The 26,976-nt window shown below is 42.4% G+C and overlaps 1 protein-coding gene across 1 annotated transcript in view; it reads left to right on the plus strand.

Annotated features, from left to right (window-relative positions):
- Positions 1–26,976, plus strand: part of LOC126195386 (mitochondrial import receptor subunit TOM70) — a 60,961-nt gene that overhangs the window by 21,836 nt on the left and 12,149 nt on the right. Inside the window, exons 4-8 of the mRNA XM_049933976.1 lie at positions 11,821–11,974; positions 12,063–12,270; positions 13,078–13,212; positions 15,708–15,932; positions 25,190–25,286. Of these exons, the coding sequence (XP_049789933.1) occupies positions 11,821–11,974; positions 12,063–12,270; positions 13,078–13,212; positions 15,708–15,932; positions 25,190–25,286 (819 nt within the window). The remainder of the gene's footprint in view (positions 1–11,820; positions 11,975–12,062; positions 12,271–13,077; positions 13,213–15,707; positions 15,933–25,189; positions 25,287–26,976) is intronic.

The raw sequence follows: 26,976 nt of genomic DNA on the forward strand, positions 1-26,976 counted from the left end.
CAGCTTTCAGTGAAAAGGCCTTCTTTGGAAATAGAAAGCATGGAAGTAGAAAGCACACACACATTCACAGAAGTGCAATTTGCACACACATGGTCCCTGTCCCTGGCGATTGTGCACCAGTAATGATTAAGTTAATTCGTGTATTTTATTGTAATTTTCTTGTGAATCTTAATGTATATACAAAGTTAGAAGCTTTATTGTTATTAGATGTTGCAGTACACATTCTTAAAAACTGCAATTTAGTGCTGTTCAGTTATCACATTCACAACAGTTTGCTATGATATAGAATGTTTCAGTAGGTTTACAAATAAGGATATATTTTCTCTGTGAAAAAGTCTTCGTGTTGAGCATTTAAAAATTTATCTATAGAGTAGGAGGAGTTGTCAAGCAATTTTATCCACCAGCAACTTTTATTTCTCAAGAAATGAGGTCAAATATATTTATGGGTACATTCTACGCTCCTTCATGTTAAAGAGAAAGGTTGCGGATAGTGGGGGGCTACTTTTGGTCATACTGTTATTTGTTGTATTTATGAAAGCTATTATTATTTTCAAACTATGCTTGATTCTTCATAACAAACTTCATAAGAGAGTAAATACATTGTGAGTTATTGTTATATGCCCTTTTTTTTTACCTTCCTCAAATGAAAAGCAAGAATGGACACAAGATATTACCCTTACAGCATGTTTCTGGGCAATGAGTACTTTGTGTTTATAGCCCAATAAAATCATTCCGTGTGGCATCACTGAATGGAAAAATGCAAAGCAAGCTCATTTTGTAATATTTTAATCACCAAATTAAGCAGTTAAACATATAACAAATGTTGCTTAACACGAATATTGAAATGATGTGTAGCATTTGATCTACAGTCACACTTGTGATCAGTATGCACACCCGTGAATTTTGACCAATGTTTTACATACTTCATTTTCTTGGTGCTGTACTGGTTTTGACAATATTATATGTTTGCTTGTACATTTGAATGGTGTGTTTTTTAAGTTTTGTAACAGACCATTAACCAATGAATTATGATACTTGCATCATCAGTAAAGAGCACACTATTTCTCCTTTATTACTTTAAGAGGGAAGTATCTCTCATAAAGAAGGCAACAAGAGGTAAGGTCGCAGAATTGAAACCTGTGGAACTCTAGTCTTAATTTGCCCCTACATCGAAGAAGATTCATCACGAGAGCTGCATGAGCTGCCTAAATTACCCTTGGTTTCATATAAGTTAAATATGAGGTGAATCACTTACTCATTATACACCGGAATCCATAAAAAGTAAGCTTATACATTGGTATGACAAAAGTCATTTGATACCCCCTTATATCATATCAGACTTCCTTTTGCCCGATGTAGTGCACCAACTTGATGTGACATGGACTCAGTAAGTCATTGGAAGCCCCTGCAGAAATACTGAGGCATGCTGCCGCTGTAACCATTTCATATAGGGCAATCTGGGTGGCCAAATCATTTGCTTGAACTGTCCAGAATGTTCTCCAGACCAGTTACGAACAACTGTGGCCCAGCAGCATGGCGCATTGTCATCCATAAAAATTCCATTGTTGTTTGGGAACACGAAGTCTGTGAATGACTGCAAATGGTCTCCAAGTATCTGAACACAACCATTTCCAGTCAATGTTTAGTTCAGTTGGACCAGAGGACCCAGTCCATTCCTTGTAAACACAATCCATACCATTTTGGTGCCACCACCAGCTTGTACAGTGTCTTGTTGGCAACTTTAGTCCATGGCTTCATGGGGTCTGTGCCACACTCAAACCATTCCATCAGCTCGTATCAACTGAAATCTGGAATCATCTGACTAGGCCACAGTTTTCTAGTCACCTAGTGTCCAACCAGTGCAGTGACAAGCCCAGGAGAGGAGCTGCAGGTAATGTCGTGCTGTTAGCAAAGCACTCGTTATTGTCGTCTGCTGCCATAGCTCATTAACATCACTTTCCAAATTGATATGTTTGTCGTACATCCCACATCGAATTCTGCAGTTATTTCATGCAGTATTGCTTGTCTGTTTAGCACTGACAACTGTATGCAAATGCCACTGCTTTCGGTTGTTAAGTCGAGGTCATCAGCCACTTATTGTCCATGGTAATAGGTAATGTTAGAAATTTTGTATTCTGGGCACTCTCTTGACACTGTGGATCTTGGAATATTGAATTCCCTAATGATTTCTGAAATGGAATGCCCCATGCATCTAGCTCCAACTACCATTCCATGTTCAAAGTTTGTTAATTCAGAGCGTGTGGCCATAATAATGTCGGAAACCTTTTCATGTGAATCACCTAAGTACAAATAATAGTTACGCCATTGGGCTGCCCGTGTGTACCTTATGTGTGCCATACTGCTGCCATTTGCGTATATGCAGATCAATATTGCATGACTTTTGTCACCTCATTGTACAACAGGATGTTGTGATTTGCAGCCAAATGCCTTAGGCAAATCATAAGAAATGCCATCAGGTGGAATCTTGCCTGTCAGATACTTTAAATCCCCCCCGCCCCCCCAAGGGGCTCGCCACTCTTTGGCGGGTTCATCCTTGGCTACCACAGGGTCCCAGCCTTTGCAGCATTTTTACCCTTCCGTGCTGCATGTCTATTCTCTTGCTATTCTTTTTCCCCTCCGTTGGGGAACATGTCTGGGGTATTATTGAGAATGTTCTGCATTCTGTCGCTGATGAGCAAACAGTCTCACCTTTGTTTTTTGCTTCCTTTTCTTTCTCTGTTTCCCTTTTCCTTTCTTTGTTTCCCTTTTCCTTTCTTTGTTTCCCTTTTCCTTCCTTTGTTTCCCTTTTCCTTTCTTTGTTTGCCTTTTCCTCTCTCTGTTTGCCTTTTCCTCTCTCTGTTTGCCTTTTCCTCTCTTTGTTTGCCTTTTCCTCTCTCTCTTTGTTTGCCTTTTCCTCTCTTTCTTTGTTTGCCTTTTCCTCTCTTTCTTTGTTTGCCTTTTCCTCTCTTTCTTTGTTTGCCTTTTCCTCTCTTTCTTTGTTTGCCTTTTCCTCTCTTTCTTTGTTTGCCTTTTCCTCTCTTTCTTTGTTTGCCTTTTCCTCTCTTTCTTTGTTTGCCTTTTCCTCTCTTTCTTTGTTTGCCTTTTCCTCTCTTTCTTTGTTTGCCTTTTCCTCTCTTTCTTTGTTTGCCTTCTCCTCTCATTCTTGTGCTTCAGCGTTTGAGGATCCTATTTTTACCTCTTGCTCCGTGTATGCTCCTGAAGGCTGGCCCACGGGTATTGATGTGTAAAAGGTGACTGGGTTATGTAATTCGCAGCCCCAGGTTGACAGGTAGGGTTTGTACGTACCCCCTGGTACAGGCCAAGCCCAGGGAGGAGTGATTGCCTGAGCTGTAACCTTCCCAAATTGCCGATTGTACCCTCTGTCAGGTGTTCGGAAGGTGTGACCTGAGGTGTGAACAATCACCTAAGGCGGGTGCGCCCCCTTGTGAAGGGGGCCCCAGTTGGAAGGAGCACGCCATCGGAGACATTGGCAATCATGGGGAATTTCCTCGCAATGAGTCAGTCATCTTCCCACTCAACATCTACAAAACATAAACGTAATGAGCCTAATGATTCAAAGACCCTTGCCGCTGCACCATGGTTCCTCGTGGCCTCACGTACTGAAGATGATCAGTCCTTTGCCATGGTAAATCCGTTTATTATTCAGGAAGTTGTAGATGCAGTTGCTGGCCCTGTGAAATCCTGCTCTCGTTTACAGAATGGCACTTTGCTTTTGGAGACCACTTCTAATTCTCAAGCACAACAACTGCTTGCTGCCTCATTTTTCCATGGGTACCCTGTTTGGGTCGAGGCCCATAGAACTTTGAATTCTTCCGGTGGTGTAATTTAAAGCTGACTGCTCAACAGTCTGAGGCCAAACTCCAATCTTACCTCTCTGATCAGGGTGTCATTGCTGTCCATCATGTTATGAAAAAGGTAGATTCCTCCTTAGTGCCCACCCTCACTCTCTTTCTCACCTCTGATAGATGCTGCTTCCACCCAAGCTTGAAGCAGGCTATGAAATTATCACCATCCGGTCGTACATTCTGAACCTGATGCGCTACTACCACATTCTGAACCTGATGGGCTACTACCAGTGTCATCGTTTCAACCACACTAGAACGTCTTGTCGACACCCAGCCACGTGTCACCTGTGGTGGGGATGCGCATGAGGGCGATTGTCCATCTCCTCGTCCCCACTGTATCAACTCCGATGGCGGCCACACCGCCTCCTCTCAGGATTGTCCAGTGTATCTTGATGAGCTCTTCAAGAGATCCAGGTAAAGGAAAAGGTGCCTTATCCAGTTGCTCGCAAGTTACTGGCTAGTCACAAATCCTGTGGTCTCCCGTCTGGTACCTATAGATCTGTTCTTGTTACCCCTAACTCCATGAAGAAAATGGCCACGTAGACATGCAGCCTCCAATTCAGCTCTGAGGTTGTGAAATCGCCCAGTGTCAAGGTAGCATCGCCATCCCACCGTCCAGCTGTGCAACAAGCCGTCAAACTCTCTCCTCAAGGGGCGAAGCCGCCAGCTACACAACCGGTAGGCCGTAGAGGACAAAAGGAGTACTCCCGTGAAGACTTCCTCTGCCCCTCCAGCCAAACAACACCTGAGTCTTCATCTAACCGGAAAGGCTCGAAGAAGTCCACCAAAGGCAAACAGTCTTCTCCTTTGCCACCTCAAAGATCCTCTACAGTGGTGTCGCCACATGGTACCTTAGCCTGGCCACCCTCTGTGTCGCTGGTGCACACCAACAACCATTTTTCAGCATTTGACTCCACGAACCGACCGCACAAGCAAGCTGATGCTTCTGTGGACCCCACGGAGAAGGATCCTCCTCCTTCTGTGTCCTGAAGTAGTGCCTCTTCCCCAGCTGTCACTCGGCAGCTGCCAAGGTGACACCCCTACATCTCTTCATCATCATGACTCTCCCCCAATGGAATGTTCATGGCCTTTGATTCCACAAAGAGTATTTACAGCTGTTTTTAGCATTGCAGCGTCCCCTTGTAAACTGCCTTCAGGAAATGAAATTGCGTCCTCACGACCCACTTTGAGCTTTCACATTTCTTACCAATTCGTTTTGATCTTCCCCCTGAGGTCGGCATTCCATCTCATGGGGACGTCATGCTGCTCGTATGGTATGACATTCATAGTCAACCCGTCTCCCTGATTACCCATCTTCAAGCTGTTGCAGTTCGCCTTTTTCCTTCCCCACCTGACTTTTTCCCTCTGTACCATATATGTCCTTCCATCATTCGCTGTCACCAGGGCAGACTTCTTTCAACTTATTGGGCAGCTACCTTCCCAATTTCAGGTACTTGGTGACTTTAATGCCCATCATCCCCTTTGGGGTTCTCCCCAGACCTGTCAGAGAGGTGCCCTCTCGGCTGATCTTCTTAACCAACTTAACCTCTTCTGCCTTAACACTGGAGCACCCACTTTCCTTTTTCCACTCCTCGCACACCTATTCCCATTTGGACCTCTCCTTGTGCAATGACCAGCATACCCCTTATCTTGAGTGGTCCGTTCTTTCCGACACCTACTCGAACGACCATTTCCCGTTTACTGACTCTTACCCCATCCACATGCACGCCTAAATGGCAGCTTTCTAAGGCTGACTGGTAGCCTTACTCCTCCCTAGCGATGTTCGAAGAATGAGATTTTCCCAGTTGAGATGACCAGGTGGAATATCTCACAAACATTATTGTTACTGCTGCAGAACATTCCTCTTTACCACGTTGTGTCACAGTCCCTTGGTGGACTGAGGCATGCCATGATGCAATTCGCGCGCGGGGTCACCCTCTGCACGTTTTTAACTGCCACCCTACGCAGGCAAACTGCATTAATTATAAACAGATGCGTGCAAAGTGTCGTCACATTCTTCAGGATAGGAAAGAGCTAGCTGGATTTCTTTCACTAGTTCTTTTAAGTTCCACACCTTCCTCTGTCATGTGGGCCAACCTCCGACAGCTCTCTGGAGCCAAGATCCATTCACCAATTTCCGGCCTGACAGTAGCTGATGATGTCATCGTGGACCCTATTGCTATCTCCAACACCTTGGACCACCATTTTGCAGAAGTTTCGAGATGTTCCTACTATCACCCTACCTTTCTCCATCAGAAATGAGTGGAGGAGGCTCTGGTGATAGCCTTTTTATCTCAGAATCATGAGTGCTACAATGCCGCCTTTACTATGAGGTAGCTAGATCATGCTCTCAGTTCATCCCAATCCTCCACCCCAGGGCCATATGCCATCCTCATTCAGATGTTGCAGCACCTTTCTCTTGCAGGCAAGCACTTTCTGCTTAACATGTACAACCACATCTGGGCAGAAGGCACATTTCCTGGACGCTGGCGTGAAGCCGCCGTCATACCCACACCTTGGCCCTGTAATGACAAAAACCTTCCTTCTAGCTGCCGCCCCATCTCTCTTACCAACTGCGTTTGCAAGGTGATAGAAATTACGATTTATGCCCAGCTGGAGTGGGGCTAGAGTCTTGCCATATACTAACAAATGCACAATGTGGATTTTGAGTGTGGCGTTCTGCAGTTGACCATCTCGTTACTTACTTTGTACACCCATGTCATGAATGGTTTTCTGCAGAAATCCCAGACTGTGGCAGTGTATTTTGATTTGGAGAAGGCCTACGACACCTGCTGGAGAACGGGTATCCTCTGTACTCTTTACACGTGGGGCTTCTGTCAGCCCTGTTTTCTTTGGGCATTTTTACGAGACCGAGTTTTCAAGGTGCATGTGGGTTCTGCCTTGTTGGACACCTTTATCCAGGAAAATGCTGTGCCTCAGGGTTCCGTCCTGAGCATTGTCCTCTTTGCTATCGCCTTTAAACCTATATTGGCATTTCTTCAGCCAGGCATCTCTGGCTCCCTTTTTGTTGACAATTTTGCCATTTATTGCAGTTTTCCATGGACATGTCTCACTGAGCGGCATCTTCAGCCCTTTCTTGATCATCTTTACTCCTGGAGCATCGACAATGGCTTTCGCTTTTCCACTGACAAAACTGTCTGTATGAATTTCTGGTGGCGCAAATGGGGTTTCTCTCACCATCTCTCCATCTTGGGCCTGTTGCCCTTCCTTTTGTTGAAACTACAAAATTCCTGGGGCTCATGCTCAATAGGAGACAGTCTTGGTCCTCCCATGTAACTTACCTGGCAGCCTCAATGTCATGTGTGGCGTCAATGGTACTTCCTGGGGTGCCGATCGAACCACCCTCCTCCGTTTGTACCAGTCCCTTGTCCATTCGAAACACTATGCGTGCTTTGTTTATGCGTCTGCACGCCCATCTCAACACTATCCACCATCATGGCATCCATTTGGCCATGGGTGCCTTTCACACTAGCCCGGTTGAGAGCCTGTATGCTGAAGCTCTGAACTACCACTGTCCTACCACCGTGACTGTCTCCTCAGCAGGTAAGCATGCCATTTGTCTGCCATGCTTGGCCACCCCTCCTATGCCTCCTTCTTTGATGATTCCTGTGATCGTGAGTATGGGGCTCGTCCTTTTTACCTGTTACTTCCTGGAGTCCACTTTCGACACTTGCTACGGCGGCTTAACTTCACACTACCTACAACTTTCCCGGTGGATGTGAAACCTTCACCACCTTGTCTTCATGAAGTGGCCCATGTTAACCGTGGCCTTCATTTGCTTCCTAAGGACACTGCTCCAGCCTAGGTCTGTCGCCTTCAGTTTCATGATCTTCACATAGAACATCACGATACTGCCTTTGTATACTGATGGCTCTCAGACTGACCATGGGGTCGGGTGTGCCTTCGTCATTGGCACCCGTGTCTTTCGATATCAGCTTCCGGCACACTCCTCGGTATTTACAGCCAAGCTCTTCGCCCTGCATCAGGCGATGGAGTACATACAGCAACACAGCCTTTTCAGTTATGTCCTTTGCTCTGATTCACTCAGTGCCCTTCAAAGTCTATGTGTGCTGTACACTGCCCATCCCTTAGTGCAGCAGGTCCAGGAAAACTGTCACTTGCTCATTCTTGGTGGAGCCAGTGTGATGTTCCTGTGGGTTCCTGGTCATGTTGGTCAGTCAGTAAATGAGGCTGCTGATGCTGCTGCCAAGGCTTCAGTCCTCGTACCTCAGCCCGTGTGTACCTATATTCCCTCCAATGATCTCTGCATTGCCGTCTGTCAGGAGGTGGTGTCCCTTTGGCATTGTTAGTGGTCCTCCCTTCATGGGAATAAGCTTCGGCTTATTAAGCCTCTCCCAATGCCTTGGACAACCTCCTCTTGGCCCTTCTACCAGGAGATTATTTTAACTCTGTTGTGTATTGGGCACTGCCTTTTTAGCCACCGTCATTTGCTAAGTGACGCCACCCCACCACTTTGTACACGTTGCCCCCAAATTTTAACTGTCCGCCACTTCCTGATGGACTGCCATTTCTTTAACCATTTACATTCCAGCTTGGGTTTGCCGTCTCATTTATCAGCTGTTTTAGTGAATGACACATGGGCTGTTGATCGCATTTTACTTTTTATCTGCCAAAGCAATATGGCAAAGGCCATTTAATTTTTAGTTTTGGACCTCCATTTCTGTACAGTGTCTTTTTTTTTTTTTTTCCACATGCCTGTTTTTAGCTATCTTCTCTTCTGTCAGTTTGGACTGACATTTAGTCATTTAACTCCTCTCTGTGTTCGTGTTCTATAGTTCTGACTTGAGCGTAGATGACCCCAGTTGTTTTTTGCACCCTAAAGGAAAACAAAAGAATAACTCATCTCAGTGAAGAACAATACAAGCACATCTGTGCTTACCATAATCATTTTGTGTGTATTTCTCTCCTTCTAGTAATTTATCAATGGAAAATCCAGGATGGAACGTAACAGTACTGTGAAAAGGAAAGTTGCCACTCACCATATAGCGGAGATGCTGAGTCGCAGATAGGCACAACAAAAAGACTGTCACAAATAATAGCTTTTATTTATGAAAGTCTTCTTGTTGTGCCTATCTGTAACTCAGCATCTCCGCTATATGGTGAGTGGCAGCTTCCTTTTCACAATATTTCTAGTAATTTAATTACACGAGTGTTCACAGTCATGGTAAATTTCGTGAAAGAAATAACTTCTCTGTAATGGCTGTTATTTATTTCCATTTTATTTTATTTTGTGTACTGTGATGATTCGGCCGTTTAGCCATTCTCAAGCTTTGCATGCATTCAGAGCAACCCTTGGTTGTAATCACCAGAATAAAATCAGATAAAATTGGATGGATAAAAAAATCTACTCACGAAGCAGCGGCAGAACACACACATAAAAGACTGTTATGATTGGCAGGCTTTTGGAGCCAGTGGCTCCTTCTTCAGGTAGAATGGTTGAAGGTGAAGGAAAAGTACTGGAGAGGTCTAGGAAAAGGGTAGATTTCAGGAGTCACCCAGAACTGCAGGTCAGGGGAGACTTACTGTACAGGATTTGAGAACCTGAGAGCTTAAAGGTGGAAGACAGGGTAATACGCAAGACAGAGATTACTACTGAAACATCATGTATGAGTTAATAAGAGTTAAAAGCTAAGTGCATTGTATGTAACAGAGGTGGGAAGGGGCAGTGAAAAATAGATGGGAAAGACAATGAAAGATGTAGAAAACTAAGACGGAGTGAACCAAAGAGTAGTTACAGTGAAGAAAAGCTGAGATAGAAGAAATTAACATAAATTAAGGCCAGGTGGGTGGCGAGAACCGAGGACATGTTGTGGTGCTAGTTCCCACCTGCAGTGTTCTGAGAAGCCAGATGGCGCATGTGGTAAAACACGTGCCGAGGTCACGAATATCATGTTGTAGAACATGCTCTGCAACAGGATATTGCAAGTTGCCAGTATACACCCTCTGCCTAATTCAAATTGATAATTTGGGGGGCAGTATGTATTACCAATTATGATGAATGGGCATAGGCAGAGGGTGTATACTGGCAACTTGCAATATCCTGCTGCAGAGCCTGTTCTACAACATGACATTCATGACCTCAGCACCTGTTTCACCACATGAGCCATCTGGATTCTTCCCCCAGACAGCAGTTTCTCAGCCACCCACCTAGCCTTAATTTACGTTAATTTCTTCCATCTCAGCTCTTCTTCACTGTAACTACTTTTTGCTTCAGTCAGTTTTAGTTTTATACATCTTTCATTGTCTTTCCTGTCTATTTTTCACTGCCCCCCCCCCCCCCTTCCCACCTCGGTTACATACAATGCACTTAGCTTTTCACTCTTATTAACTCGTGTATGATGTTTAAGCAGTAATCTCAGTCTGCATAATACCCTGTCTTTCACCTTTAAGCTCTCAGGTTTTCAAATCTCGTCCCATGCAGTCTCTAACCATCAGTCTTTCCTTCTCATCACGTATGATAAGTCCTCCCCTGATCTGCGGTTATGGGTGACTTAAAAAAAAGGTCAAGTTCTTGGGCAGTCTGTTTGGCCTGACATACAATGAAGTAGAAACATTGAACACTATACAATTACAATCAAAAATTGTAAGTAGGCAGTAGATGAAAATATCATATAATAAAATGGTTTACCACATCACTGGCTACAAAGCTGTAACCTTGGTAATCAGTAAAGTATAAACAGTAGCACACTACTACTCCATTTTACATTGTCAGGTAGCACTGAACTGTGTGCAGCGACACCTTGTGGCACAGTTCATTAGATGCTTCACAGAGGCATCACTGTCAGATGTGCAAGCCAAAATGGCACTCTATGAGAGGCTCATCTCTCCAAGACCAGTCATTGTCCCTGTTTCAAACTAATTCCCTTGCTGAAATTGCAAGTTTGATATTGATAAGGTGTAGAGGCGTTTGTTCCCACCTCTCTGATTTGTTGATCGCTTATTTGTGCACTGTTCTACATATTCTTTGAGTGTGAGTTAATTAAAGCCATTCTTTCTCGGTTTTATAGTTTTGACTAAAGCGAATGAGTAATGAACACTGGTAGTGATTACATTCTTATGCCTTAAACATTAATGCAGATCTTGTATAACTATTCAGATAAGAAGACAATAGAAGCTTTTGAAAAGTGGTGCTATAGAAGAGTACTTAAGATTAGGTAGATTGATTGAATAATGAATGAGGTGGTATTGAATTGAATTGGGGAAAAAGAAAATTATGGTACAACTCGACCATAAGGATGTATCAACTGATAGCACACTCCCTCAAGCATCAAGAAATTGTCACATTGATAATGGAAGTAAGTGTGAAGGGTAAAACTTTTAGAGGAACCCAAAGATTTGAATACAGTAAGCAGGTTCAAATGGATGTTGATTGCAGTAGTTACTCAGAGGTTAATAGGCTCACACAGAACAGAGCAACATGCAGAGCTGCGTCAAACCAGTCGACAATCTGAAGACCACCACCACCAACAACAACAACAACAACAACAACAACAACCTGTAGAGTGTGTGTCTATCTGCCTTCTTGATTTGTAGGAATATGATGATGATATCCCATTCCTGTCATGTTACTTTTGAAAAGTGCCTTCTCATAAGATAAATTAAAGTCTGAAAGTGTTCTTAATATTCTGAAGCATTAAGCATTCAACAAGCACGTAGACAAGATAGAAAACTTTTGAACAAGGTCATTTTCAGCCTTTTTTTAATGCATACTCTGAAGAATGCAGTTCAGAAGTTTGCTTAGAAGACTATCCACTGTTACTAACTTCCTCTGAAGGGTAGGTCTCATACCTGTGTGTACTGTGTTGTATTTTTAGAAAATGAAATCTCAATCAATTCTTTAGTTTCAACACTGTTTCTGTCGTTTCATGACAGTTATGTCAAGAAAAGTATCTGTCCTTTTTTCCTTCAACAGGTAGGCAGCATGCTAAGGAGGCTATGGCAAGCAGGAAGGCAATCATGCCATCAAAACAGTTTATTAAAACCTTTTTCTCTTCATTTATTGAAGATCCTATTAAAAACAGTATGAGCGACAAAAATGAAAGTGACTCGGCAGAAGCTGATATAAGGTTAGTTTTATTAGCCTCAGTTTGAAGTTAGTAAGATTTTAATCAGGCATTTCATTAATACATTACTGTCCTTGTTCATTTGTCACAGAGGTTTTGCCCGTGCAAAGCAAGCCTTTGTTGTTCAAGATTATGATGACATTATTCCAGCCTGCACAGATGAAATAAATTCAGAGTCGGCAGAGTACAAAAATGAGGCTCTCGTTCTGAGAGGAACGTTTCACCTCCTCCTTGGACAGCATGATGCAGCATTTAAAGATTTTGAGGCTGTTATAAATAATCCTGATGCCAATGTAAAGGTAAGATGCAGTATGTGTAAATACACGCATAAATGTTACCTCATGCGTCATTTACAACACTTTGGACTGTTGGTGGCACATACTGTGTAGGAAGTTTACAGCACCAAATAGCAGTCCATCAAACTTCTCACTTTTGACTGCATAAGAACAGGGACACTGTATTGCAAGTTTTTGTAAATTGTTTGAGAAAAGAGAGATTTCAGAACATCTAATATCAGTATTCATTAGAAAGTATGGAAGTTGGGAAATTGTAACTGACAGCAGAATTTTTGTCCACACTTACTGTTATTCCCCCAAGAGATGAAGGGTATTTACTGTTATGAATCGATTTCTGTAACATTGATACCAGTTCATACCTTCTTTCTCTGTTTGCAAGTAAGGAATTAATTATACACTAACTATTTACTACCAAAGGTGCTTACCTCGGAACTAATTATACGCCAACTGTTTACTACAGAAAGTGCTTATCTCATATAAAATTCTACTAAATCGTATCTGAGGTAACAAAATGTGTTGTTGCGCTTGATGTGCTGCCTGCTTGATTTCCATTTAATGGATTTTATTTTGTAAAGAAAGAAATACAAAGAATGAAGGAGATTATTGGACCTAGGAACTGAATAAAATCAGTCAGCTAATATGAAGAAACATTGAAAATAAAAAAGCTGTTTTATTTTTTAAGTGCTTGATGTATCGAAATGAGTCGAAATTAAGTTAGCTGTTCAGATGAGTAATAGGTTCTTCTATTTTGCCATGGATTCTATATATGTTTATTAATTCTATTATCTTATCAGATTTTCTCTTTTACAGCTTCGAGTTAATGCACTTATAAAGAGAGCATCACTGCACATGCAACTCGAGCAGCCAGTTAAAAGCCTAGAAGACTTCAATCTGGCTGCTCAATTGGACCCAAACAATTCAGATGTGTATCATCACAGGGGGCAGGTTAGTTGCCTTATAATCAAAAAACATAAGTTTAGTGTAACTTTTATGACAAGGAAAGTTGCTACTCACCATGAGGTGCTGAGTCACGGATAGGCACAACAAAAAGACTGTCACACTTGAAGCTGTCGGCCAATGGCCTACGTCAACAATAGACAATATACGTATGCACGCTGCCAAACATGATATCCTTCATTTCAATGACAGCTTCACAGCCTGTACCATCTGGATCCTTTCCACCAACACCAGCTTTTCTGAATTGTGCAGGTGGGAACTTTCCCTGCAATACATCCTGCATTCCCGTAACCCTCCTGGCGTCAACCTTCGTTAGTCACTGTCCTCACTCATCCAGCCCCTTCCCTGCTCCCATTCCAGCACTACACAGTCGTCATTTGACCACCACATCCACATCCTGTCTTTTTATTTATTTCTCTCTATTTCTCTCCTTTTCCACTACTCCCCCTCCCCCTACACACCTCTCCCCCTGCCTTCCGCCTAACTTGCAGCACTTCACTATCCGCCATCCCCACATATTCTCTCTCCACCTCAGCATCCTCCTTACCCCCATTTGCCACTCCCATCATGCACTGGTGCTGCCGCTCACACACACACACACACACACACACACACACACACACACACACACACACACACACACACACACACCTGCAGTCTGACAACTGGGAGCAGGGAAGGGGCTAAATGGGTGAGGACAGTGACTAACGAAGGTTGAGGCCGAGAGGGTTACGGGAATGTAGGATGTATTGCAGGGAAAGTTCCCACCTGCGCAATTCCAAAAAGCTGGTGTTGATGGGAAGGATCCAGATGGCACAGGCTGTGAAGCAGTCATTGAAATGAAGGATATCATGTTTGGCAGCGTGTTCAGCAACAGGGCGGTCCACTTGTTTCTTTGCACAGTTCATCAGTGACCATTCATGCGGACAGACAGCTTGTTGGTTGTCATGCCTACATAGAATGCAGCTCAGTGATAGCAGCTTAGCTTTTAGACCAAATGACTGGTTCTACAGGTAGCCCTGCCTGATCGTAAATAATAATAATAATAATAATAAATGTATTATAAATATTCGAGTATTCAGTTGACTTTAATTATGATTGTAATAATTAATTATGATTGCTGTTATAGCAATGCTGCTGCAAAAAATTGTGCATCTCTTTGATAGTAGATTAGGTTTGTAATTGCTTGTTGCAGTACCATACAAATACGTCTTTTTTTATTTCCTGGTGGCTTAAATATGGTAATGTTCTGCCAAATCTAAAACTATATCAGCCAGAAAACTTTAGAACTGACTCACCAACAAAAATGTAAAAATCTCATTTTTATTATTTTTAGAAATACAGGGAGCAGACAAAAATATGGAAAGACAAAAAACACAACACATTACCATTCCTAAAATGGTGTAGGAAACCAACCAGCATTCAAGACAGCTTTGTCATCTTGGAATGGTTTTCAATTTAGGTAATGATGATAGGGGTAGATAGCGATTGTGCAACCTTATCTGCAAAGTAGACCACAAGGCCTCAATAATATTGACCTCTGGTGACTATGGTGGCCACAGAAGACGTAACAATTCATCCTCGTGCTCACAAAACCAGTCCTGGATTATGCAAGCTGTGTGAAGAGGGGCCCTGTTGCAGGCATTTGGATCACTGATAAGTGATTTTGGAATTCTAGCTCACCCTGCAATTCCCTGCCCACAGAGCTCCCTATATGTTTTTCTGGCACGACATTCAGTTTTGCAGTGACTTTCTCTGCTGGTCTCCTCATATTTTTCACAATAATCCTCATCAGTGACTGTGACATTCACTCAGTAAACTGTTTCATCCATGTTGAGACTTAGCGAATGACGTTTTTCAGCTTTCACTGTATGCAGTTTAAATCTACAACAAGTTGCCTCTGGAAACATCAAACACTTGGTCTCGGCCGGCCGTGGTGGCCGAGCGGTTCTAGGCACTTCAGTCTGGAACCGCACGACCGCTACGGTCTCAGGTTTGAATCCTGCCTCGGGCATGGATGTGTGTGATGTCCTTAGGTTAGTTAGGTGTAAGTAGTTCTAAGTTCTAGGGGACTGATGACCTCAGATGTTAAGTCCCATAGTGCTCAGAGCCATTTTGAACGTGGTCTCGATTGGCTACTGAAGTACACAACAATTTGCCCATGTTAGAGTTCATTTAGCTCTGATATAAGGCACCGACATCTGTACAGAAACTGCTCTAATCGCAACTGGCACTTACAATGTATCAAGGACATTGCACAGGTGCCATTCACAGTCAAATACAACAGTGCAGCATGCAGCCATGGTTAGTACCCGCATTTATGTTCGAGCATGTGTGTTTTGTAGTGTTTCCACATTTTTGTCTAACTCTGTATGTTCATCATTAAATATTTCTGGAAAAAATGTATTACTCTTGTACTGTATAACAATAGATTCATATACTTGTTAATGAGTTCCAACAAAAATATCACTTTTTTTTTTCAGGTACATTTGCTAATGGAAAAAATGAATGAGGCCATGGATGACTTCAATAAAGCAGTTACTCTGAATCCAAACTTCCCAATTGCATATGTGCAGAAGTGCTACACAGATTATAGACATGCCTTTCAGACTAGAAATATGGAAAAAATGGAAGAAGTTATGAATGAATTTCGTAGAGCTGTTGAAAGATTTCCTACTTGTTCAGAGTGTCATACACTTTTTGCTCAGGTGAGTTGTTGCACTGAAGCTAGCAGTAAGTCCAACAATATATGCTTAAAACTGGATACAATTAAAGGAGAAATTATTGAAGCTAATGCTTGATTAAATTTAAGTTAAAAACAGGAATTACACTAAAAATGGTCTCCACCTGACACAGTGCGAGAACGCACTTGCCCACATGCCTGAAAGTGGAGGTTCTATTTTAATCTTTACAGAATAATATCTCAAGAAATAAACATCCAGTCACAAAAGTGCTTCAGATTAAACTTCTCAAGGACATATGGGTCACAAGACAACTATATTAGTTTCATCCTAATGCCATTACGCAGTAAAAAATTCTTGGAACCACCAATTTTTATTCTATACTATGATTCCGCACTAACCACTTAGTAATTCTTTTTTGAAACTTATTTCCATTATCTTACCGAGTGATTCTGTAAACGTCATTTCTTTCATAGAAAGATCCCTATTCTTATCACATGTGATGATTGCAGATGAAAAATAAAACCATAAAAATAGTTACTGATTTTTCTTGGCCAATTTGCTTCCTGGAACCTTTTAACAAAGAAAATTTTAAAAGTTATTTTGACTCCTATTTTCTGAACCCACTTAAGTTTTCCTTTTCATTGCCAGCTTGTCATGTACAGTATTTATTATCATTCCCGTTGACACATCTGTGGCATCTTCTCCATGGAAATCTTTTTATGTAACAATCAGTGAAAATCATCGTTGGGTTTCTCAGTAATTTAGTAGCCATGTCTGTGGGCGTCTATAGTCAATCCTGATGAAAAGTGGTCAGTCATATTAAAATTTGTTGAACCAATATCTGACTGAAGTCATTGATGGTGAAAGTCACCACAAGTGACATCCAATTTTACTTTTATCTCATCACAAGTGTTCCCATCCAAAAGCAAAATGTGAATCTTTGAGTTATAGTGCAGTGGGCCTAAAGCTTACATGTGGTGAAAGACATGTTTTATTTTAAGTACACGTTCTTTACTCATAGTGATAAAAGTTACACAACGAGCTCATTTCAGCATTATGCGAGTATCTAATGAAGATGATATAAAAGGCATAATATTGTTCCTTATGTCTGTTAGTTTATGTCTACATGTGGCACCTTATGCTTATGTCTTAGCTGGCATGTCATGGTCTATATGGCATCTTGGAGCATAGATGTTGTTTGTCCTTTTGCTATGACGGAACCAAAGCTGTCAAAAATAACATACAAATAAAAATTGAACATAGTGTATAAATATCATCATCATATCATAACAAAAAGACAACTGACATTTATGCTCCAAGATGCTGTATGGACTATTCCAGCTAAGACGTAAGCATAAGGTACCATAAGTAGACATAGACTAACATAGATGTAAGGAACAATGTAACACTTGTTATATCATCTTCACAAGTATGATTGATAATGGCAAAACGCTGAAATGGGCTCGTCATGTAACTTTCAACTACAAGTAAATAAATAAACAGTGTGGCAAAAAAAACTTGTACTTAAAATAAGGTAGTACATGTTTTTCATGTTGGTGAAAACGACGTACCGCAATTTACTGAAATAGCTCCCAAATTCAAACCAACCACTGAAATGGTTCGTTTTTGTTATAGCTTCATGTGACATGAGGTAATGCACAGTGTTTGAATCAACTTGTACTACCTACAACACTTGTTTCCAAACAGAAGTACTCAAACCTCCCTCACAGAAATGATATATTAATAAATGTGCAGTGATATTTTTGCTGCTGCTTGTAATATGTGTTATATTTTAGATGTAATTGAATTTCTGTCTAAAGCTTATCTCTGTTGCTGGAGGGCCTTGGCAAATTCTTTCTTAGTTTTGGCCATGTATTCACTTTTATAATTCCATTGTCTTGTCGTCGTTTTGTTTTCCTACTCATTCTTTCCAAATTCTGCTGTATTTTCTCCACATTTCATTTCCATCATTGATTGTTATGATTTTTGTTATAACTGTGAATGATGGAACAACAAATAAGTAGTGATTAATCAACAAAGTTTTAATCTTCTGCAAATAAAGACAGGAAACAGAATAACACTACACCTCACATAAAATAAAATGAAATTAATGGTGGGGCTAGTGCTGCCACTGGGATGGTGATCAGTAAAAACTGTGGATGTATCCAGTATCTGTAGTGCCAAGTAGTAAAAATCCCTGAATAGTCCAGTTCCAAACATAATCAAAATACAGATGAGGACAAACCAGATGGTGTGGCCTCGAGATATCGGCATTAGTGAAGTCCAAGATTACACTGCCGGTGTGAAGTGCTGCATGTGCTTATAAAGCCCTGGCAGCATAGAAATTGCAAACCATCGATGGAGTCTACAATGGTGTGGCACTGCAACATAGGTGCTTATCATTGTGCAGCAATTTGACGTGGTTATGCCAGCCGGCATTGCTACATTACCACAGAGGCAGCTATGTGCATGGGCTGCACCTGCACTGCCCAGCTGTGCAGTGCTGCACACAAGCTGAGCATGGTTGGTCGTGGGCTGTGTGACATGACCTGCAACAGCATGGCTGCAGGTGCTGTGGTGTAGGCATTGGTGGTACCACAATCTACCCTCCCCTCCTCCCCCACCCCCCCCCCCCCAAGTTGTCTCACCACGGTGGTGTACTGTAAGGGGTCTCAGCACGAAGGGGACATCCTGGCCAGAGGCAGGGCAATGAGATCAGACTGGGAGCTGATTTCTGACATGACCAATCCACTTTCCAGCATTTGCTGCACAGGCCCCCAGAAAAACTGGAGGCAGAATGTGCCTTCAGCCTGTCCTGGTGTGAGCAATCTCATGCTGGCATAAGTGAGTGAAGGTCAATGGACATCTCAGCAGACAACAGTGGCAGCATTTGGGACAGCAGGAGGCTCGGTTGCTGTGACAGTGACCACAACACTGACATCACCATGGGCTTCGATGATAGATGCTTGGGACGCCAAGGGCAGTGGTGGTTGGGGTCACAGCAGCCAAGGTGACCCAGGCTCCGAAGGCTGCAGCGACGGTAGTCGTGATGTGGGAATTGTGGTATTAGTGCCAGGTAGCTGGTACAAAATGCACTGTGGATAATTCTGAGGGAGGCGTTGTCTGCCTTAGTGCCATTGGGAACAGAAAGGTCCACAGCAAATAAGGAATAGCATGAGAGCTAAGCTGATTTCGGTGTCTGTGATGATTGTGTTCTGACATGTCCCAAATAACATAGGTTGCTCTGCCATCAGGTTGGATTATAATCCCAGTTCAAACAAATAACTGCTGTTAAAATCCTTGAAATATACTGTGGCATTGGCTTGGAATTTTGAGGGGCCGTAGGAGCATGCAGGGAATTTGGAGGCTGGAGAAGGTGGAGTGTAGTCCAGTGAGACCTGCCATGAAGAAGTGTAGCCAGCGACTTATCTCCATGAGGTGTCGTATGGTATGTTGATAAGAACAGGAGCAGAGCATTTTCCTTGAAGTGGGATTGCTTTAATTTCAACATTTGCACTTTGAAGTTACACAAAATCATTATGCTTCACCGTTAAATGGTGATGAGAAAGGTGACGATCTGGCATGGGTGATGCTGTTGGCCTTGCAGAAAGATGTGAATTCTGTTGAAGTCAATTGTGGACCATTATCAGATTCAGTAATAGTTAGTAATCCATCTTGACAGAATACAGTTGCTAAAGCCCAAATTATGTTTGTTGACATCGTGGAATTCAGAGGGACTACGAAAACAAATTTTGAAAAGGGGGTCCATGACAGTAAGCCATGACAGACCCCAAAATGGCCCTGCAAAATCTACGTGAATTCGTTGCAAGAGGGCATCTTGTCAGATCCAGTCGGAAAAATATTGGAGAGGAGCAGGCATGTTCTCAGTGCATTCCTTGCAATGTGTGATCATTTGTCCAATGTCATTTTCCACCCTCAGCCACATGCAGTGCTGTCTGGCCAATTTCTTCATATGGGCAATACTCCAATGTCCTTTATTAAGTAATTCCAACACCTGTTGCCACAGAGGTGCTGGACACAGCATCCATATCTGTATGTTTGGTATGCATAAGGGAGCACCTCCATTTGAACTGAAAAGGCATCCCAGTGGGAAAACCACTGCCAAAGAAACTCATTGGGAAATGACTCCCTATCTGCAGGCCAACCTGTCTGAATAAACTGTCGAAGGAACCGGAGGGTATAGTCTTGCCCTGTGGCCATGGTAATTCAGTGGTGGTTACTCAGAAGGGGAACCACTGTGGCTTTATCAATCTGATCAGTGTGAAAATAATTGTCCTCAGAAGACTCAAATTCCACATCTGATGTGACAGGACAATGAGATAAAGTATCCATGTTGGTATGGCGTGTCATGGGACAATAGAGTATTTCATAATTATGAAGCAAAAATATTGAGATCTTGTCAAGGACAGACTGGACTTTGGCAAGATTCTTTGGGAAAGGAAGCTTCTGAATAGCCTGCAAGTGTTGGTGGAAAGGTGAACACCATGGGAGTGGACGGCATAACCAAGGTATTCAATTTGGATACAGAAAAGTTTGTATTTCTCCCAGTTGCATCTGCGTCCTGTATTGGTGAGTGTTTAGCAGTGGCATTCCAGGTTGCAGAAGTGCTCCTCTGGAGTTCTACCCAAGATGACAATGTCATCCAGATAATTGGAGCAGGAAGACACCTTCGATGTCTGTTGCTCTAAAAAAACATTGGAAGGAGGCCAGGTGGAAGCACTACCAAATGGTAGACCCTCTTATTGGAACAGTCTGATGTTAGTTTTAATGGTGAGGAAGAATTTTGTTGCATCATACAGTAGGAGTTGCAAATAGATGCCTTGAGCGCTCTCTTCAAGAACAACACAACCTTTTATAATTTGTCCATTCATTGCTCGGGGTGAGGGAGAGGATATGAATCCATGACTGCCTGTTCACTGATGATGGACTTAAAATATGCCCAAAGCTGGAGTTGCCTGTTGGGTTTTCTGACTATGGCGAGGAGTGATGCCAATTGACTGGCAGAGATGGGCATGGTAACTCCCAGCTCCTGCATATGCCTTGACTGTGCCACAACTTCCTCCCAGATGTTGGTGGGAAAGTCTTTTGCAATAACCAGAGAGTCCGCAAAAGGCTGACAGTGTTTGTCACAGAGCTTTGTAATGCTGACATGGAAATTGATTGTTACCGTATTATCTGAGATTTGGAAGCCAAAGATGTCAAAGATATTCGGAGAAAAATGTTAGAACCATCATAAGAGTGAAGCAACTTCACTGGAATTGCCTTAGAAGTAGATCTGAACAATATCTGTACAAGACTGGTGCCAAAGATAGTGAAGTGATCCCCATTGTATGCAACAAGGGGCTGTCAGAGCTTCGAGCCGTAAGGAGCTGAGCTTTTCAAATGTGCACCTATTGGTCAACATAATGGAAGCCCCAATATCCAGCTGGTGTTGGACATCCATGTTCTGAATGCGCACCTGAATTAAAAGTTTCTTTGGCTCACATACAAGCACAGAGGGATGCTGGAGGCCACTGACAACCTTGTGAGATTAATGCGTAGTGGTAATGATGTAGCAGGTTCGAATCGGGAATGACTCATCAGAAACCAAAGGGTTCTTGAGCTTAGTGTCATTGACATTGACCTGATGGACATCCATTGCCTCAGAACTGTGGGTGTCCATGTTACATGTTAACACATGGGCCCCATAATTTCTTTGACCAGAAATATTGGATGTGTCCAATCCTTTTACAAAACAAACAGTTGGTTTGGAGGAAACTACAAGCATCCCTATCATGAGAGATGTAGCATTGAGAGCAGGATTGCAATTTGGTACCATTATGTGGCTACTGCAGACATGTTGTTGGTTGTTTATGGTGCCCTGAAGAAACTGAGACCTTGTGTGGAGATGAAGACGGGCCACAAGCGGCAAAATTTCCAGCTCTGTGGTGACAAACTATTTCTGTGCCTCAGTTATACGAAGAGCATTCTCCAACAAAGGGTCTGATAGTTTGACGACTTCTGCCCCGAGTCGGGAATCAGTAATATTCTGAACAACATAACATGGTGCCCGTGTACAACTTACCGCAGAGACATACGAATTTGGAGGCGTGGGTCATGTCTCGTAACTCTGTGAGCCACTGCTGATAGTACTGGATAGGTTGGCACTTTGTTCGAAAAAACATATAATGTAGTGGTAACCAACAGAATATTTATCGAGAGCTGCAATTATTTCTGGGAAAGGAACAGACTAGTGAATAAGAGGGGAAGGTTTAATGCAAATTCGCATGGTATCCATGACAACCCCAGAAGAGAAATATTACAATTGAACAACATCTGAAATGTTGTAGGCTGCAAAGTGTTGAAACAGCTGCAATTTGTATTTGACCCATTTCCCTGCGGCAGTGTCGAACTTGTGGAATGACGGAGCCGATCAGTGTCTGCTACCATTGTCATCGGTCTGGGTGACGTGTTGAAGCAGGGTAAAGCTGTTGGTCTCCAGCAGCAGTCTCACCTTGTCCATCAGTTGAGCTAACTACATTGACTGAAACTTAAGGAAGTTGATATAATGATGTAGGTTCCTCTAGCTGGGTGACCGCTGTGGCGAAAAAAGCAGCAGTGACAAGACAAGGTGTACGAAAGAGAAACAACCAAAGAGGAGCTGCCCCAAAAGTTAAAGCTCAACACCATCTGTTCTGGAAAGTAGAAGAAAATTGCACAACAATCCCATGTCGTAGATTATTAGCCACAGAACTGAAAAGCGAGGATGTACTGCAATGTCATAAAATGGAAAGCAACACAAGAACCAGCCACTGTCACGAATAATTTATTGTATCAATGAATGGTGGAATAACAAATAACAGAAGGCATGAGTAATGTATTGCAGTAAAATCAACAGAATGGAGCAGACTCTCACGCATCAACATCACATAGAAATGGCATTACAAACACAAAAAACTCACTTCAAAATGGGAATCATTTCCTGAAATGCATTGTGTGAAAAATAAAATAAAGAAAATCGTGACTGGTAGCAGATGAGTTATTTATAAACAAACCTGTTGTTTTCACAGTCACAGGCTTTCAGAACCATTTATAATGGATCAAATCAGATTATTCCTCTACTAGTGAAGACAGGAAACAGAATAATGCAACACTTAAATGATGGCACTAGCACTACCAGTGGGATGACAGTAAGCAAAATATGTGGAAGAATCCAGTATCTGGAGTGCCAAATAGTAGAAACCCAATTCCAAATGCAATCAAAATCCAGATGAGGGTGGGTGTGGTGTCGAGGAAGCAGCAGTAGTGAAGCCGAAGATAAGACTGCCAGCATGAGATGCCGTGTGCACTTACGAAGCCCTGGTGGCATGGGAATATGCCCACCATTGATGAGTATATAGTGGTGTGGCACTGCACGATTTAAGCCGTACCTTTGTGCAGCTATTTTGCTGGGGTTTACTACATTAACACAGAGGCAGCTATGTGTGTGGACTGCAGCTTTGCTGTGCAGCTGGGCGGCACAGCACATGGGCCAAGTGCTGTGTGACATGTGATCTGCAGCCTTGTAGTGGCAGGTGCCGTGGTGTAGGCATTGATGGTAACACAGTTTTGATGGTTGTTCTTTCCAAATGTTTTATAGACTTGAATGGATACCCACAATGTTGCCCTTGAACACAATCCTCGATACCTTGAGCCTAGAATTCAGTCTGCCACTTTCAGTATAAGTTCAGGAGATATCTCTTCACCACTTCAAATATAACCCTGCTTTAGACACGAATCTAAAAGATTATGCTCTGCAGACAGCATTATTAGTGGTATACCTTTCATACTTGAAAAGGCTGTGTTACATCTTGTACAGCCAATTTACTTGAACTTTAAATTTAAAATTTACAGCCACATGTTAAAAGAGGAATTTATATTCGCATGTGTTTGAAATTAAGTTCCATATAAGTCATCTCTATAAATAATGTGTCTTCAGATACTTGAAACTAGATAGAGAACCTTTTCGTTAGAGAGTAGTTTTGTTAATGAGAAATAATTGATTAGTTATGCATATTGCACTCGGTTTAAAATTTAAAAAGTGTGTGATATTAATTCTTTATACATTACAGCTAACAATATTAGGAAAGGCATAGACTGCAACTCACTGTGACGGTCCTTTGAGTTGCAGACAGGCACAATGAAAATATTGTTAAGCCTTACAGCTTTCACCGAAAGCCTTCTTCAGCCCAGAAACACACACACACACACACACACACACACACACACACACACACACACACATGACCGCTACCACCAGCAGGTCTGACCAGAATATGGCTCTCAGATGAATAGCCATCTGTAGTGAAGCGGGGAAGGGAAGCAGTAGCATGATACGGGTGCAGGGAGAGAAGAGCGCTGTCTGGTGGGGCGTGAAGGAACTAGAGAACGCTAGGCACAGTGTCGGGAGGTGGGGTGTGGTGGGGGAAAAAAAATGGAGAGCGGAAAAGGAGAGGAGCAGAGATGGAGAAAGGACTGGAGGGATACATTGGCAGAGGGAGGCACACAAAGAGGGTGAGAGAATGTGAAAAGGGAGTAGGTTATAGGATGAGGGGGTGGAAAGTGTTAGGTGGAGGATGAGAGGACAGTATGTTGCCATAAGTGGAGGTCAAGATAATTTCATGAGCAGAGAATGTGTTGTAAGGATAACTCCCACATGCACATTTCCATAAAGCTGGTGGTGGAGGGGAGGATCCAGATGACCTGAGTTGTGAAGCATCCATTGAAATCGAGCATGCTACGTTCAACTGCAGTGTTGTGCCACAGGGTGGTCTACTTTGCTACAGGTGGTCTACTTGGCCACAGTTCAGTGGTGGCTGAGTTGGTATACAACATAGATGCTTTCACAGGTGCTGAGCCTTTGATGACGGTGTGAGATAAGCCTTTGACAGGACTGGAATAGGACGTGCTGGGTGGGTGGATTTAGCAGCTCTTAGACGTGGGTCTTCCACATGGATATGATGGTTCAGTTGTTTGAGTTCAGGCTGATATTGTGTGACAAAGGGGGTACTTTTTTATAGCTGGCTTTTGGTGGTGGTGGTGGTGGGAGGAGGATTGGTAGTGTGCGGGGGAAATGGCACGAGATATCTGTTTCTGGACTAGGTCTGGGAGATGGTGCCTGTATGCAACTCAACAGATCGTCTTTACGGTGTGTAACAACCTATCCTTTTCCTCATATTTTTGAAATTCCAACCTGGCATTTCCAATGTATAAATTACAGCTGATATATTTTCTGTTCAAAGGTACTTAGTGATCAGCAAGATTACGAACGAGCTGACCAATACTACAGAAAAGCTATTGAAGTAGAGCCAGAAAATGCTACTCTGTATGTTCACAGGGGTAAGTTGTTACATTTAACTCTCTCTCTCTCTCTCTCTCTCTCTCTCTCTCTCTCTCTCTCTGTGTGTGTGTGTGTGTGTGTGTGTGTGTGTGTGTGTGTGTGTGTGTGTGTGAGGAGGACTGTCTGCCAGCACATGTCATAATTCAACTGTGGCTTGTTTGGGATCCCATGACTCTTACAAGTACCCAAAGAAGGGTGTACCCAATGCCATGCAGGATTTTGACAACTCCATGCAACTAGTGGCCAAGAAAACAAACATAGTGTACATTTGGCCATGCAGGATTGTATAGCAATGTCACATACCATGAGTGAATAAATGGGGTTGTTTGCAACAACACAAAATAAAACCATGTATTAAAGAACCTGCTTTTAATGAAATCCCACTTTTAACAATTCCATCTGTTCTGGTGAAACTCACATAAAAACAAGGTTTTGCCTCCCCATTTTTAACAAACCCTGCTTTAAGAAAAATTCTGCTTTTAAGGAATAAAACAGGAAACATTCTGCAAATTAAAATCCAATTTGTACACCATTCCTGACATGTCCAAGTGAGTTTTGATTTCACGCATGCCATACTTCGTATTGTGTGACAGCAGTAAACGGTAATCAGTTCTTCCAATTGACAGATATCTAAAGTGTAGTTTTTTGCCCAATAATGCAAAATCCCTTGTAGTGATAGCAGAAAATGCATTGAACAAATCAGAAAACGATTCACACCCTGCCCGTCATGCAACCGTAGTCACATGATCTGGTATCACAATCATTGAGTTTAAAAGTGCGAGCTCAGAAGTGCAGTTGTTTATTGCTGAATTTATAAATTTTACTTTCGTGGAGATACGGCCTCCAAAAGTAGAAAGCGACTGTTCAGCGAATCTGACATTCATTTGTGATGTTGAAGACAGTCGTAACATAAAACTTTCTGACATAGCAAAGAAATACAATTTGGCACCGTTGAAGACAGTCATAACATAAAACTTTCTGATATAGCAAAGAAATACAATTTGGCACCATCTTGATTGTACGGCATACTCGAAAACAAAAAAGCAGATCTTAACTGCTGAAGGTGGCAGTTCCTCTGGATCCAAAAGGAAGGACAGTCACATGTGAACATTTAATGAAGTGGACAATATTCTTTTAAAATGGTTGTAAGTAATGAGAAGTGGCAATATTCCTATAAGCGGAAAAATACTGCAATAAAAGTCTTGTGTGAATCATGCTGAAGATGGGTGTTAAAAATTTCGTGCCTTGGAAGACTGGTTGGAACGTTTTAAAAAAAAGTCATAATATTGTCACGTGTAATTAGGTAAATGACTCACACTAACTTCCACTTAAAAGAAGGTTTATTCAGCACTTGCACATACAAGAGCACAGAGCGAACTGCCTCTTGCCAGAACACACACAGTATATATACAGCTACAGAACATTCCAGTACACTGATTCTTGACATTTGTGGATACTTCTAGAATGTACTCGAACCGAATATAGAAATTAAAATTGTACAGTCAATGTGAGTTTTTCAGAAGGATGTAGGTTGCAGTGGGTACTGGGAGATGAAGGAGCTTGCACAGGATAGATTAGCATGGAGAGCTGCATCAAACCAGTCTCAGGACTGAAGACCACAACAACAACAAGGTGAGTTTTGAACTCGCGAACCTCCATGCAACAGTTTAGTATCATATCCACTACACC

This window comes from Schistocerca nitens, chromosome 7 (assembly GCF_023898315.1).
Source record: "Schistocerca nitens isolate TAMUIC-IGC-003100 chromosome 7, iqSchNite1.1, whole genome shotgun sequence".
Classification (NCBI taxonomy): domain Eukaryota; kingdom Metazoa; phylum Arthropoda; class Insecta; order Orthoptera; family Acrididae; genus Schistocerca; species Schistocerca nitens.